This window comes from Leptodactylus fuscus, chromosome 4 (assembly GCF_031893055.1).
Source record: "Leptodactylus fuscus isolate aLepFus1 chromosome 4, aLepFus1.hap2, whole genome shotgun sequence".
NCBI classification, from domain to species: Eukaryota; Metazoa; Chordata; class Amphibia; order Anura; family Leptodactylidae; genus Leptodactylus; species Leptodactylus fuscus.
The window spans coordinates 44,643,070-44,658,382 of record NC_134268.1 but is presented as its reverse complement, the minus strand read 5'-3'; the positions used below and the strand labels follow the sequence as shown (position 1 = coordinate 44,658,382).

Below are 15,313 nucleotides of genomic sequence, written 5' to 3'. Positions count from 1 at the left end.
CTTAGGGTCTTATAATTCCTTGTACCAGTCTCTCCCCAATGAGAGCCATTACCCCTTCTAACCCTTTGCATTCTAAGCATATGGGTACATTCACATAACATAGTCATGGTGCAAAGCACTGCCATTATAGCATCAAGAGAAAACAGTATGTAAGTACAGTACACGCGGTGTTCGCCATAGTTGTGGTAAAATTCAGGCAATGATGTCTGGATATACAGCGACATATTAGCTCAGGCTCACACATTAAGGGGGGCAGTGCATGTACTCCAACCGTTCAAGTCACTGAATGTTGTTGGTGCCAGAAGGACTGGTCTGAGTATTTCAGAAACTGCTGATCTACTGGGATTTTCACGCACAACCATCTCTAGGGTTTACAGAGAATGGTCCGAAAAAGAAAAAAACATCCAGTGAGCGGCAGTTCTGTGGGCGGAAATGCGTTGTTGATGTCAGAGGAGAATGGCCAGAGTGGTTCGAGCTGATAGAAAGGCAACAGTGACTCAAATAGCCACCCGTTACAACCAAGGTAGCCAGAAGAGCATCTCTGAACGCACAGTACGTCGAACTTTGAGGCAGATGGGCTACAGCAGCAGAAGACCACACCGGGTGCCACTCCTTTCAGCTAAGAACAGGAAACTGAGGCTACAATTTGCACAAGCTCATCGAAATTGGACAATTGAAGATTGGAAAAACGTTGCCTGGTCTGATGAGTCTCGATTTCTGCTGCGACATTCGGATGGTAGGGTCAGAATTTGGCGTCAACAACATGAAAGCATGGATCCATCCTGCCTTGTATCAACGGTTCAGGCTGGTGGTGGTGGTGTCATGGTGTGGGGAATATTTTCTTGGCACTCTTTGGGCCTCTTGGTACCAATTGAGCATCGTTGCAACGCCAAAGCCTACCTGAGTATTGTTGCTGACCATGTCCATCCCTTTATGACCACAATGTACCCAACATCTGATGGCTACTTTCAGCAGGATAATGCGCCATGTCATAAAGCTGGAATCATCTCAGACTGGTTTCTTGAACATGACAATGAGTTCACTGTACTCCAATGGCCTCCACAGTCACCAGATCTCAATCCAATAGAGGAGCATCTTTGGGATGTGGTGGAACGGGAGATTCGCATCATGGATGTGCAGCCGACAAATCTGCGGCAACTGTGTGATGCCATCATGTCAATATGGACCAAAATCTCTGAGGAATGCTTCCAGCACCTTGTTGAATCTATGCCACGAAGAATTGAGGCAGTTCTGAAGGCAAAAGGGGGTCCAACCCGTTACTAGCATGGTGTACCTAATAAAGTGGCCGGTGAGTGTATGTATGTATATATATATATATATATATATATATATATATATATATATATATATACCGTATTTTTCGGACTATAAGACGCACTTTTTTGCAGGAAAATGAGGGTGCGTCTTATAGTCCGAATGTGGGGGGAGGAGCGGATTTGCAGCATGGCCGCGCTACTGCCACCGCTGGTTTTCTGCAGCGGCAGGAGCGTGGCAATCTGCAGGCCCCGGCAGCTAAGACAGTCCCCGGCATCTGCCGGTCTATTACAGCAGATGTCTGGGAGTGTCTTAGCTGCCGGGGCCTGCAGATTGCCACGCTCCTGCCGCTGAAGAAAACCAGCGGTGGCATGCTGTAAATCCGCTCCTCCTCCGCAGGTCCCGGCAGTTAGTTAGCCCCGGGGCCGGTCCCCACCGGCCCCATACCTTTAGTGATGCAGGCCGGCTCCTGCACGGCGAGGCCGCAGGAGCCGACCTGTTCCGATGACAGCCGGGAGCCTAATGAAGGCTCCGAGGCTTGTCATAGATATATATTACTATCGCGGCTGGTCTATGACACTCTGCGATAGTAATGTATAGAATCTCCCATAGACGGCAATACACTTGTATTGCCGTCTATGGGACTTGCAATCAAATGATTGCAGGTTCAAGCCCCCTAGGCGGGGGATAATAAAATAGTAAAAAAAAAAAAAAAACACTTAAAAAAAAATGTAATAAAAAATAAAATAAATAAAAGTTCACCTCCTTTCCCTAGAATACATATAAAAGTATAACATTGGGTTTTTCTCTCTGTTTTGCCTCTGAATTAAATAATAGGTGATCTAAGCAATAAACATTTCCCAAAATGGTATAACTAAAAAGTACACCTGGCCCCACAAAAAAAACGCCCTATACATCCCCGTACAGCTGCAGGGTCACCTGTCAATGTGGCCTTGCAGCTGTTCCAAAACTACAACTCCCATACATTAAATATTTTACCATTTTTTGCCTGAAATTTTTTTTCCCCCTATTTTTCTCCTCTAAAACCTGGGTGCGTCTTATAGTCCGAAAAATACGATATATATATATATATATATATATATATATATATATATAGTTATATTTAGTAATATAATTTTAACCACTTTTGCCTTTGAGGCCTTAACTCTGAACAACATTTGGCATTGTACATTGGACACATTTTTCTCCCCTTAGTCATTTCGGTCGGCCGGGTGCGCCCTGGAGTACAGCTACATTTTTCGTGCATAACTTGAGCTGTGGCATCATACATATTTCATCTATAAAGATGCCCAGTTTCCCTCTTTTTGTGAGCCAGGCTAATAATAAGCACTGACGTGGCATGTTTTATTACTGCTTTATTTATTTAGACTACGTGCAGTGCCCATACTGTCAGAGGAGGTTTAATGAGAACGCTGCTGACAGGCACATCAACTTCTGCAAGGAACAGGCAGCTCGCATAACCAATAAAGGCAAACTAGCTGCAGAGCCAAAAGGGAAAGCAATTCCTCGGACCCAGGTAATTCAATTCTGTGTCTTGTCAGGGACAAACAGACATGGCAATCATGGAAATCCAGTCTCTTTAAGGCTATGTTCACATTTGCGCCTGGGATTCAGCCTTTTTTTTTTTTTTTTGCATGGCAACAACCATTTAAGCCTCATAATAGGTTGCTTTAGATTGGGTTTCATCGGTCGGTGGTGTCATGCAGAGTCCTTCAGAGCATTGTGCCTTCAGTAGCAAATGTGAGCATAGCCTATAGAACAGGAATATTATGGATGGATTTTTCCATCATCCTCCATCTACTATGCTGCTTCATTGGGTTATCCACTTTGATAAAATTGATGACCTGTACTTACAAGTGTTGCAGTAGATGTTCCTATGTACTAATATACTGTACATGCTGCCCCCTATTCACCCCAATTCTGAGGTTTTATTTTACCACTCTCTGGTGGCTGGCAGTCTTATAGTTCAGCTCCCGCAGTGAGGCGCCATCTCTGGATCATGTGACCAACCTCACGCTACTCCTCGTGCTTGTCCTCAGAGTAGAGCAGTGTTGGTGACATGATCCAGAGTCACAGTGTCAGCAGGGGAGCCACACTAGAAGACTTTTGGCCCTGGGTGGCACTAAGAAAAACATAGTGCATAGTCCTCCGTGCAGGACCTTTTCCTCCGCCGATTTTCAGGTGGACATTACGGCGGTGTCAATGGTGCAGATAGGCTTAGCAAAACACAAAGAATAATTTTATGTAGATCAGTTGTAGACCGAGTCACTAATTCCCTGCAGAAATGAAATATTGGCATCAAGAAGTGTAAGGGGGTATTCACACATAGGAGTGTGACACTGGTGGAATCCACCAGATCCACTAGATTGTGCCTGATCTTCATTCATTTCAATGGGAGCAGTAGCTGATTTTTTTTTTTTTTAAGAGCAACATTGAAATGAATGGGAGGCAGAAAATACATCTTTTTCAATTTGGCCCTGCCCAATAAAGGCAAAATTCAATGGCATTCTTCTCCAAAATCCGCTTCAAATTCAGCTTCAAAATCTGCTATCCAGCGTCAAATTCCTACGTGAGAATGCCCCTTTTAGGGGTCTTGATCTTTGGCACTCGTCCTGAGCCCCCTTCTTTCAATACAATGGCATAGGTGTCAATGTAAGAATATATAGGCCTCGGTATGATGTAGCTACTTATAACTAATGCTTCAGACATAAAAAAGATGGCGGATAAATAAAATGATTTGTCTGATCATCAGTTCATTTAGGAATATTGGATGCAGTACATTGACCTTAGTAGAGGACTGTACAAGATGTGTTACTGCTCCCTCTAGTGGAATACGTGTGCCCGTGCACATGAGCTCCGTAACAGAAACATGAAGTCCCTTCTGCTATTCAGATATATAAAAATATTAATAAATAACTTTTGGACATTCAGTTTAAGGCTTCCAGTTTAAATACAGTACAGGACAGAGACTTCTAGTATCATGGATTACTGTGATGCTAGGAGTCCCCCTCCTGGCATGAAAGTCAGGACAGTAGGGCAACATGGTGGCTCAGTGGTTAGCACTACAGCTTTGCAGTGATGGAGTCCTGGGTTCGAATCCTGCCAGGAACAACTTCTGCAAGGAGTTTGTATGTTCTCTGTTTTTTTGTGGATTTTATCCGATACTCCAAAAACATACTGATAGGAAAAAATGTACATTGTGAGCCCTATATGGTGCTCACAATTTACATTATAAAAAAGTCAGGACAATAATGAGAACATAAGGACTCGGCTGTGTCAATCTAGGCTCAGGGTATGTGCACATAGGGAGTTTTCTTCTCCCTGACAAGATACTCCATGTGAACGTTCATGTTAAGAAGATATTTGCAGAAATATTTGCTACTAAAACTATATTCTGTATCTGTCAGTGGAGTTACTGCTGTTACGTGTACATGGATTTCTATGGACTTCATCCAGATACTTGGGACAATTGCAGTTTGTTTGCAAGCACATATGTCCCATGTGATTATATGCCAAGGAGCCGTGTACCTCTGTATCCATCACATGACAGATTTTTATTCACTGGATGTAAACCATAGAATTTCCTATTGAATGACAGCAAGCAAAGATCTTAACAGCCATGAGGAATTGATATCGCTAGTATATTTAGAATATTGTGCAACTATTTAATTTAATAATACTTTAGGGTATAACACTGGTGCTATCTGGCATCTTACTAGCTGTGAAATATTTGTACTCGTGTCCTCTGCATAACATGTCTATGTGACTGTATCATTATAGTACAAGCCCCTTTCACTTAAGAAGACGAATTCTCCTGCCTCCATGACCACAACAAATTCTCGCCTACCACAACCTCCTAACTTGGGTAAACCAGCTTCAGGTATGACATTTTTGTATATATATATATATATATATATATATATATATATATATATATATATATATATATATATATTTGTGTATTGAATGTAGGGCTGGGCAATCGAAAAATAACCAAAACTGTCCTTCAATCTGGATAACTGACGTGATGTAGTGCACTTCGGATATTTCGGCTCGGTTATTACACTATTCATTAGTCTTTACCTCCGATCCCAGAATATAATTAGCAGAGGCCCATGGGAGGTGAGTAAACCTAAGAAGCAGTGTTACTCACCTCCCCTGGGTTCTGAGGTGGGTGTTCAGGCCTCTTCCGGCCTCCTGAATGACGTCAGAGACTGCTGAAGCCTGAGATTGGGCCTCAGTGGACACATGGCGGTGTGAGGCCAAGTCTCTGACATCATTTTTGAGGTCTGAAGTTTGACTGTGTTTGGCCTGAATGAAACCGCCAGATGAAACTCACAAGTTGAACACATACCGACCTCACCACATTATTCACTTGTATCAGTGGATGGGGTACAGTTGATTACTAGGCCAGAATGTAATGGGGGAAAATGGGCAATCTCCTGCCGATGGACCCCGGGCTACAATCTGTTTCACCCTTATTGTAATACACTTCTGTGGATGTGGATTTTAAAAGGGCTGTGGCCTAAAACAATAGTCATTAATCGTAATTGAGGTAAAATTCCCAATTAATCACTCTAGCTGCATGTGATTTATAAAAGTAAGGGCTCGTTCGCATCTGCGTCCGGGGTCTCCGCTTTCAGGTTTCTGTTTCTTGCCCGAAACTGGACAGGAAACGGAAACCTACAGGCATTTTCCAAACCCATTCAAAAGTGTCCGGCCGTGAGCGACTATGAGCATTTTATGCTCTCCGCGCGAAACCGGTTTTTTTAACCGGACACAAAGTCGATGTGCAGGACTTTGTGTCCGGTTTTAAAAAAACGGTTTCGCCGTGGAAAGCATAAAACACTCACAGGTGCTCACGCCCCAACAAGGTCTGACAGGTTAACGTCTTCTCTCGGCAGAAGACGGAAACCTGAGCACGAAGAGCGGGCGCTGGTGTAATCCCAGCGTAACATCTGGGCAGAATTCTTACTATTACGATGCAGGTAAAATGTGTAAGATGTTGGAATATTTTTGTTTGGAGTATCAGGGGGACGGTTCACTTTTTTTTTGTGTATTTTTTTCCTTGCACATTGTACAATATTCCTGAACGTATTGTTACTGTGCAGCATTTTATCCTGACCCGTCTAAAACTTTTACAGACATCCTATTAGCTTGTTATATTGATGTTATGAAGGTAATTCCGACCTTGCTGTTGGTTAGTTATTTCTGTGACTACTATTAATAAACTTAAATGTTTGCATCGCTTCTTTATGTTTCATTTTGTACCATTTAGGTATACCATCAGTAAAACCAGCTGCAGTATCAGGAAGCCGTCTACAGACACATTCTCCAGCCCATAAAAACACAGCCATATCAAGTCCTCAGATTGGGTAGGTGTATGACATATACGGATGTGTCCACGCTCAGAGTAGCTTGGGTTATTGGCTCAATTGTGAGATGTCAGCAAAACCTTTGGTATGCAGCAGCAATTCATAACACAACCACTAGGTGGCCACATGTAGACACATATGGCATATTACCTTGTGACACAATATCGCAAAACAGTATTGTCTTGAAAAACTGGTTATCTCATGACAGATATATCTGGACGTATCTAGCCAAGAGGTAACTTAAAGGACAGATCTGTATCATAAGGATTATGCAATGAAATTGTAACAGGAACATTCAGTCCCCAGCTAGCACACAAAAATACCACCATCGAAAGGCTTTAGATAAACCTGCCTGTGCACTTTATATAAGGCCCTTCTTTTTAGTATTTTTGGTATGTTCATTGTTGCAAGGCGCTGTGAGAGTTATATAACAATGTCTAGGTCCGCTCCAGATTTGTAGATACTTCATATGGTTTATGCCTTATCCTATTTACAAGTTTTATCAGTAATCCAGCGGACACTAAGGTAATTCTGAATTTTTGACATATTACTGCTGCTATTTTTTGTGTCTTTGTGTATATTATCAGTATTGTACAATGTCTTCAGGCTGAGAAAGTGGCATGTCTAGCAAATGTGATTTCAGCCTTAAAGGGGTTGTATGAGACCAAAGGGTAATTTAATACTAATGACCTGTTCCACATCAGTGTCTGATGTCTGGCGTCTGGACCCTGCACAAATCAGCTGATCTGGCTGCTGGAAGCCATATGCACGGTATACATCCACAAGCAGTTCTACTCCTATTGAAGTGACGGGAGCAGTTCCCCAGTGCCGTGTATGTCTCTGAAGCAGTGGCACTGGGAAACTGCACCTCTACTACCATTAGCTTGAATAGGAGCAGAGTCGCTTGCAGCCTTATACTTTGTGTACAGCCTCCGGCAGCCAGATCAGCTGATCGGTGTGGGACCCAGGTGTTGGAGTTCACCAGATACTGATATCCAATACCCTGTGCTCTCAGACATCTCCTTTTAAAGGTGCGTTCAGCCAAGTCTAAGTCATCAATATCAAATCAGTTGGCATCCTCAAATATCATCTGACTTACTATAGGGTCACACCTGTGTTCGGGTTTCCATTCTTCGAGTCTGCTTGGGGACCCAAAAAACGGAAACCCTATCTGCTTAAAAAGCTGAAACTCACCGACCCCATAGTCTATAATGAAATCCGCCGGGTTTCCGTATGGTTTCTGCAGATTACAGCAGAGAATGATAAGCGGGATGAGGGACGGAGTCTCCAATGGGGAGTGTGATCTTACTATGGCTTCATCATGAGACAAATACTCGGTGCAAAACATGTAGATAAATTCTGTAGACAAAAAAACCTTAACTCGCAGACTGTATTTCCTCCCATTCTACAAAGACACTGATAGGGAAAATGTACATTGTGAGCTCTATATGGGGCTCACAATCTACATTACAGAAAAAAAGATTGTCAAGTATCAAACAATATCAGATAAACTTTATGTTTATCACATTAACAACCATACCCACTTGTGCTACCTCTTTTCAGAGGTGAAGGGAGTGACACAAAAATGTAAAATGTGGCAACTATTTTCAACAAATAAGCCCAAAAAGTTGCAAGTCTAACACCAGAATTCTGGAGTGCAATGTGCTGTGTCTGTTCTACAGTAAAGAGATCACAGTACTTGCCTTGGACACTTTAATTAGATGACTGGTTTGGGTATCACATGTCGTAATTCCACTGATCTGAACCCCTTTAATTCTATCTTGTGATTATACGGACTGTCCACTGGGTGTCACTGTGCACCTTAAATCTGCACATATGGCATTTTAGACATGTGATATATTCTTTGTCCCAATAACAGTCATTATTAATCCTCATTTATCCTAATGAGTATTGTATACAACAAGAAAAGAAAAAAACAAGGTAGACAGTACACTCAACATGTAGGAAAAAATATACAATTTTTTTTTATTTTTAAATACATTACATACAACTATCACAAGAAACAATACAATGCAGGAACATTACCACGTAGGATCCGCCTGTGGCAACTACATTGTCCCTAATGTAAAGTATAAATATTGCACTACCAAGTCACATGGTTGCTGCCAAATAAGTCCCAAGTTGAAAAGTACACCAGTGTAAGAAAAATAAGGTCATAAAGTTTACTAGCAAATATTTCAACATAAAGGTAGAAAAAATGGGTGATCCGCTTGCCGCAGGTCCCGGTCACTAGTCCAAATCTTACACATGGGTAAGCACACCGGGTTGTACATGATGTATTGAACTGACCTTGTAAAGTTTTTTTATTACATCTATTTATATGTGTGGGTTTGCCACCTCTGAACACTTGCCTGTAGCTATTGCCATAGACATGTGTTTGTTACATGCTTCCGATGCACTTAGTTATAGCTGGGCGTTGTAGTGCATATGAGACTATTTACTCTGTTACTTATTTCTCTGCAACTTCTCCACTCCATATATATTCTCTTTTTATATATACTAGTCATTATTGGTTGGTTCATGAGGCTGTAGCAAATATGTCTTGACATGACTGTATATGATGATTTTTCTACCTTTATGTTGAAATATTTGCTAGTAAACTTTATGACCTTATTTTTCTTACACTGGTGTACTTTTCAACTTGGGACATATTTAGCAGCAACCATGTGACTTGGTAGTGCGATATTTATACTTTACATTAGGGACAATGTAGGCACCAGAGGGCAGAAGGTAAGTAGGGGGGAGGGGGGCCAGATTGCACATTTGCAAAGTAGGGGAAGGGTAACCGGGGTCACGGGTAGGTGGTGGTGGGGGGATGGGGTAGATGTAGGAGGTGACTGTAATCTCTAAAGGGGGTCGGGGGCGTGGGTGGGGGGAAAGGGGAGGGCCGGAAGTTCAGCATCAGGGCCGTGGGGTCCCAGCCCACAATCCTGTGGGAGGGGCCCGCGCCAGCCGCAAGGAAAGGGCCATGGGGGGCCTCGGGCCGCGCTGCAGGTAGTTCGCGCAAGGGTGAGGGGACAGCGGATGAAGTTGCGGGTTATAGCTAGCTCACTATATATATTGTCAGACATCACATCCATAGCAACTAGTGAAGAAGATGTTCAGTTCAAGGATGCTCTAACACTAATGTGAGGGTAGAAGTAGCTTAGAGGTGTTTGTCATTATAACAGAATATATATATATATCTACTGTAATGACAAACTCTTCTAAGCTACTTCTACCCTTAGATTAGTGCTAGTCGAGCCTTGAAGCTATAATGCTAGGTTCACAGTAGCATTTGGGTTTTCGTTCTTCGGGTCCATTTGGGGACCCAAAAAATGGAAACCCAATCTGCTTAAAAAAACAATAGCCCACGGAAGCCTGTGGACCCCATAGACTATAATGGAGTCTGCTGGTTTTCGTCTGAAAAATGCGGAGAGAAGAGTCCTGCAAGCAAGGACTGTTCTCTCCGTATTTTTTTTTAAGCAGAAACAGAATTCCCGAACTTTCACAGAACACAGATGTGAATTCAGCCCACCTTTTCTTTTTGTTAAAAAAAAAGGGTACAGTGGGCCACCCGTGCGGACAAGAGAGATTTACAAAGGTTGTATTAGAGTGAAAACAGGCAGTTCGATCCAAACCTCCTTTACTCCCCATTATGTATTTAGTGGTCAGGCCGCATTGTGCAGGTACTTACATGTACATGGTTTATCACTTATATAGGAAAATGGCCATAAGTATTGCATTAAAAGATGAAGTATTACATGTGCTTGTTAAAATCTCTGGATTACAGGACATGTGCTCTCATACTGTACATTCTGTGTTGGACAATCCTTAAACTAGAAGTTGTGTGTATACGGGTGTATAGTCCGCTGGGCATGACTGAGTAGGTCCCCGGCTTGTGCGGTTCTTCCTTCCAGCGTGTTATATCATAGGACATGCTGTTGTAGATTTCATTGACAGCTTGGCTTCTGTCAGAAGCTTTAGATGCTGTGAGATTGTGTGACTGGGATTTCCAGAACCCTGGTTGACCTACACGAATACTGAGGAAAAGAATAAAAATGTCATTATCTCTTAGAATATTAGAATTATTATTAGAATTGCATAGCAGTGGCACAAATCTATTTAAAGAGAATCACCAAAGCCCGATATGTCTACCCAGCCCTCGCAGATAGGTAGGTTTGGGGTACCTGAATCAAACAGTGCTTTCCCCTCGTCAGATCTTGCCTGTATTTGTTAATATGCAAATTAGATCTTTGGAGCAACAAGGACGTTGCCATTGCTCCAAAAAGATAAGCGGCAACGCCCTCGCTGATCCAAAGAGCCCAAAAACATTGATATGTTTGCCATTAAGGCTTTTGAGAGTTTCATTGCAATGACTGGACAGGAGGGGAAGCGACTGAGGGAAATAAAGACTACTATATGCCTGTAGATTGATTATTGGGGATGTCAAAGGCAGTCATGGGGAGAGGCAGAAAACAGTAAGTAAGGTAAACCTGGGATGCAATAGACGTAAATGGTGAACATGGCAGCCTCCATGTCCATCTGATGAAAAATGGCAGCAGTCGTGATTTATCCACATGGTCCCACCCAAGCACTTGTACAGATACAGGAGATTATACAAGGTGCAACTGTGCAGGAGGGAGGACCGCCAAAGAATCTTCAAGACTAAAGGGGACTTGTCAGGGTGATTTGGGACACTAAACCACCCACAGTGTCCCAAATAGTTCCCTTTAATAATAATAAATAATAATAATAAATTTTATTTATATAGCGCCAACATATTCCGCAGCGCTGTACAATTTGTAGGGTTCAAATACAGACAGAAAGATACATTACAAAGAAAGTCATTTCACACAATGGGACTGAGGGCCCTGCTCACAAGAGCTTACAATCTATGAGGTAGAGGGGGTGGCACAAGAATTATTAAAGGGGCTCTATCACTGGGAAAAGTCATTTTTAACTAATCACATCCTTGCAGAGCCTTTAGAAGACTATTCCACACCTACCTTTAGTACGTAAATTGCTTCAGTGGTTTCTGAAAAAAGTCTGTTTTATTCATATGCTAATTAGACTCTTGGTGCCCCATCATGCACCCTCTTTGCTATTGTTTCCTATGGGTGTGTACAGCACAGGCTGCTGCTGATGATGACGATGATGACTCAGCTTCCTATTTGCACACACAGATAGGAGAGAGGAGGCTGCGGGGAACTTCCTGTGCTGTCTGGAGGCTCATTAGCATATGAATAAAAACGGGCTAATTCAAAAACCACTGAGGCAATCTACATACTAATGATAGGTGTGGAATAACCTTTATAAAGCCTATGCAAGGATGTGCTTAGTTATAAATGACTTTTCCCAGTGATAGAGCCCTTTAATTCTCTTTTGCGGGTTTTGGAAATCGCAGCATGTCAATTATAGCTACAGAAACGACGACGGTTTCCCTATAGGTATAATTCAAACAAGCAGCCCGCGGTCGAAACCTTTTTGAACTTTCTGGAAGACCCACGACGCATTGCCGCAACTGTTTTTCTTGCAGCGCTTTCTTACTGCAGGACGTCACTTGGGGCCTTAGCCATAGGCCTCCTGCATACAAATGACATGGATGTGGTTTTCACTGACTCATATATTTAAAATGAACTGACAAATTCGGACAGGTATAGGACCATATTTTGCAGCTCTTCACTTTGGATTGAAAACAGCCACAAAAACAACGGGCATGGGCCCATTGAAATGTGTGGATGTGTATTTTTATCCATAATCACAGATAAAAAGTCTGGTCATGTGCATTACAGCTTAGTAACCCCGTGTGCCTCGTATTAAGTGTAGTTAACCCCATCATGTCCCTCATATTAACCCCTGTATGATTTACATAAGGGTTACTGATATGTGAGGTAGTAAATTAAGTAAATATCTTCATTATTGAGGTCCTTTATTAGTACCTCCATACGTCTCACATATTAGTAACTCTTATGTGAAGGACACAGGGGTTAATGTGAGGGACATGATGGGGTTAATTACTATTAACATGAGGCACATGGAGCTACTAAAATTAAATTAATAACTCTAAATGTCTGAAATTAATGGGAATAGTAATCCCAGTATTTACCTGGTGTTACTTTAACTTTGCTAGAGGGCGCTCTCCTGCTCCTCCTCCGCCTCTTCCATCTTCTCCTCCTCCTGCCTGGGGCACCTTTGGATGGTGCACATGGCAGGAGCTCATCACTGTAGCAGGCAGGGTCCTTGTGCTGTACAGTGATGAGCTCCGCCACCTGGGCTTTCTTCACCCCTATCATTGGTGGGCAGATAGGGTAGAAAGAGAAGAGGAGGCGTCCTATACCTCTGCAGTAGCAGAACTCTTAAAAGTATGCTTCCCCTTCATTTAATACTTGTCCTGTCATGGCTGCCATGCGTGCCAGAAGTGGCCATTTGCCAGGGGTTTCCCGACTCCTGTTCCACTGTATGCCTGTATTTAATTCTTACCGAAATAGTCCTACATAAAAATCTAATATTTTTCTACACTATTATTAATCATTATTTTATTTAATTTCAGGGGGTCGCTAAAGTCAAGAACTCCGCCTAGCATGGCTAGAAACCCAACCTCTGTTCCATCAGCTAACAAAAGGAAAACTTACAATGCCGAAAGCTATTCAAGGTACCGTGCCCTCTTCTATGACTGCTATAAAGGGTTAATCACATTGTAATATGTATTTATTATATGTATGTATTTGGTCCATAAGTACTTGACATAGTGATGTCTGCAGCTCATTCATCTTCATATTTGGCTGCCGAACAAGAGCCCTTTATTACCATTCATTATACATGTAATATCTATCTATCTATCTATCTATCTATCTATCTATCTATCTATCTATCTATCTATTTATCATCTATCTATCTATCTATCTATCTATCTATCTATCTATCTATCTATATCTATCACACACTGTACACCTGTATAATGAATAGTGAGACCTATATTATAAAGCTTTAAGCACATAACACAAGATTGTCCTGTGTCATGGTGTCGGCTCACCTAAGCCTCCCATTATATTGATCTCTACTATATAGCCTACTTTCAGTGACTTGTTTTATTATGATTTCCTTTTCAATTAATGTATTGAGGATTTATAACCAGTATAAAATAAGCTGAATTACAGCGATTTATGTATTCCGTATAATTGAAAAATGGAAAATAATATAAATCACTTTAAGGGTGCGTTCACACGATGTAAAGTGGAGCGCAAGCTGGCACGTATACGTGTGTCAGCATTTTGCGCGCTCAAAAAGATCCCATTGATTTCATTGGGAGTTATGAGCGTATACACTGCGTTATTTTGCGACCGCGCAAAATAACGCGGCGTATACGCTCGTAACTCCCATTGAAATCAATGGGATCTTTTTGAGCGCGCAAAATGCTGACACACGTATATGTGCCAGCTTTCGCTCCATTTTACATCGTCTGAACACACCCTAAGGGCTAGTTCACACAGGGCCAATGCAGCGGATTGAAACGCTATGTGAAACGCTAGCGTTCAATTTTCCACTAGCAGCTTTTTGCTGCTAGGTGCCCTTTCTTCAGGCGGTTTCCGCGGCTCGGCGAGCTGCGGCTTCCGCCTGGCGGCAGAAACCTCCATAGTCAGCCCATTCATTTCAGCCAACTTCGGGGGGAGGAAGCCGCGACTGTCAGGAGTTGTGGCAGGCGGGCTTTGACCCGAGACCCACGTCACTGTAGGTGCTAAAATCCTCCCCACCGCCCCCCGTGTGAACTAGCCCGAAAACTAAAATGTCTGCAATAATATCCTGATCTTTTGAAGACGTTTTGGTTACAGAGCTGTCAAGTTCTTTGACTATTTGTATCTCTTGGGGTTGACCTGTGACGTACGAGGTGCACTGACTGTCCTTGTAATCACGGTTTACCTCCATCTGTATACTGAATCTATTTATGGAGCACACATCTGTTCCAGGGGATGGTTGTGTTTGCCTTTGCTCTTCTACCTTCTTTACAACAGGATATACATTCCAGCACCCCTTCTGTTTTCCGGGGATTTTGCAGCTCAGATCATAACTTTATTTCTCATTAAAATGCATACTAAGCAACTAAAATGCAAATCAGGTTCCTAAATTCCTTTTTTCCATTAGCCCTTAGCTATTAGTATTTAGTTAGATAGCTTAAATACCGTGATGTTACCATACCCACCATTAGCCAACCCTCCTCCACCCTGCAGCTTTCAGTAACCTAGTTTAGCATTGATGTTCTTTAAAGGCAATGTCCATCAGTACACTTCATGTGTATTTTTATACTAAATAAGTAGAGATGAGCGAACAGTGTTCTATCGAACACATGTTCGATCGGATATCAGGGTGTTCGCCATGTTCGAATCGAATCGAACACCACGTGGTAAAGTGCGCCAAAATTCGATTCCCCTCCCACCTTCCCTGGCGCCTTTTTTGCACCAATAACAGCGCAGGGGAGGTGGGACAGGAACTACGACACTGGGGGCATTGAAAAAAATTGGAAAAAGTCATTGGCTGCCGAAATCAGGTGACCTCCATTTTAGACGAATAGTGGATTTCAAATCCGGGTCATATGAGAATGTGAACTTTGTGACTATGAGACAGGGATAGCTGTACAGGCAGGG

General features: G+C 42.4%; 1 protein-coding gene across 1 annotated transcript in view; it reads left to right on the top strand.

Annotated features, from left to right (window-relative positions):
• ZC2HC1A (zinc finger C2HC-type containing 1A) overlaps positions 1-15,313 on the top strand; it is a 49,454-nt gene that overhangs the window by 25,549 nt on the left and 8,592 nt on the right. The window contains exons 5-8 of the mRNA XM_075272121.1: positions 2,664-2,812; positions 5,077-5,176; positions 6,575-6,671; positions 13,225-13,326. Coding sequence (XP_075128222.1) covers positions 2,664-2,812; positions 5,077-5,176; positions 6,575-6,671; positions 13,225-13,326 — 448 coding nt within the window. The remainder of the gene's footprint in view (positions 1-2,663; positions 2,813-5,076; positions 5,177-6,574; positions 6,672-13,224; positions 13,327-15,313) is intronic.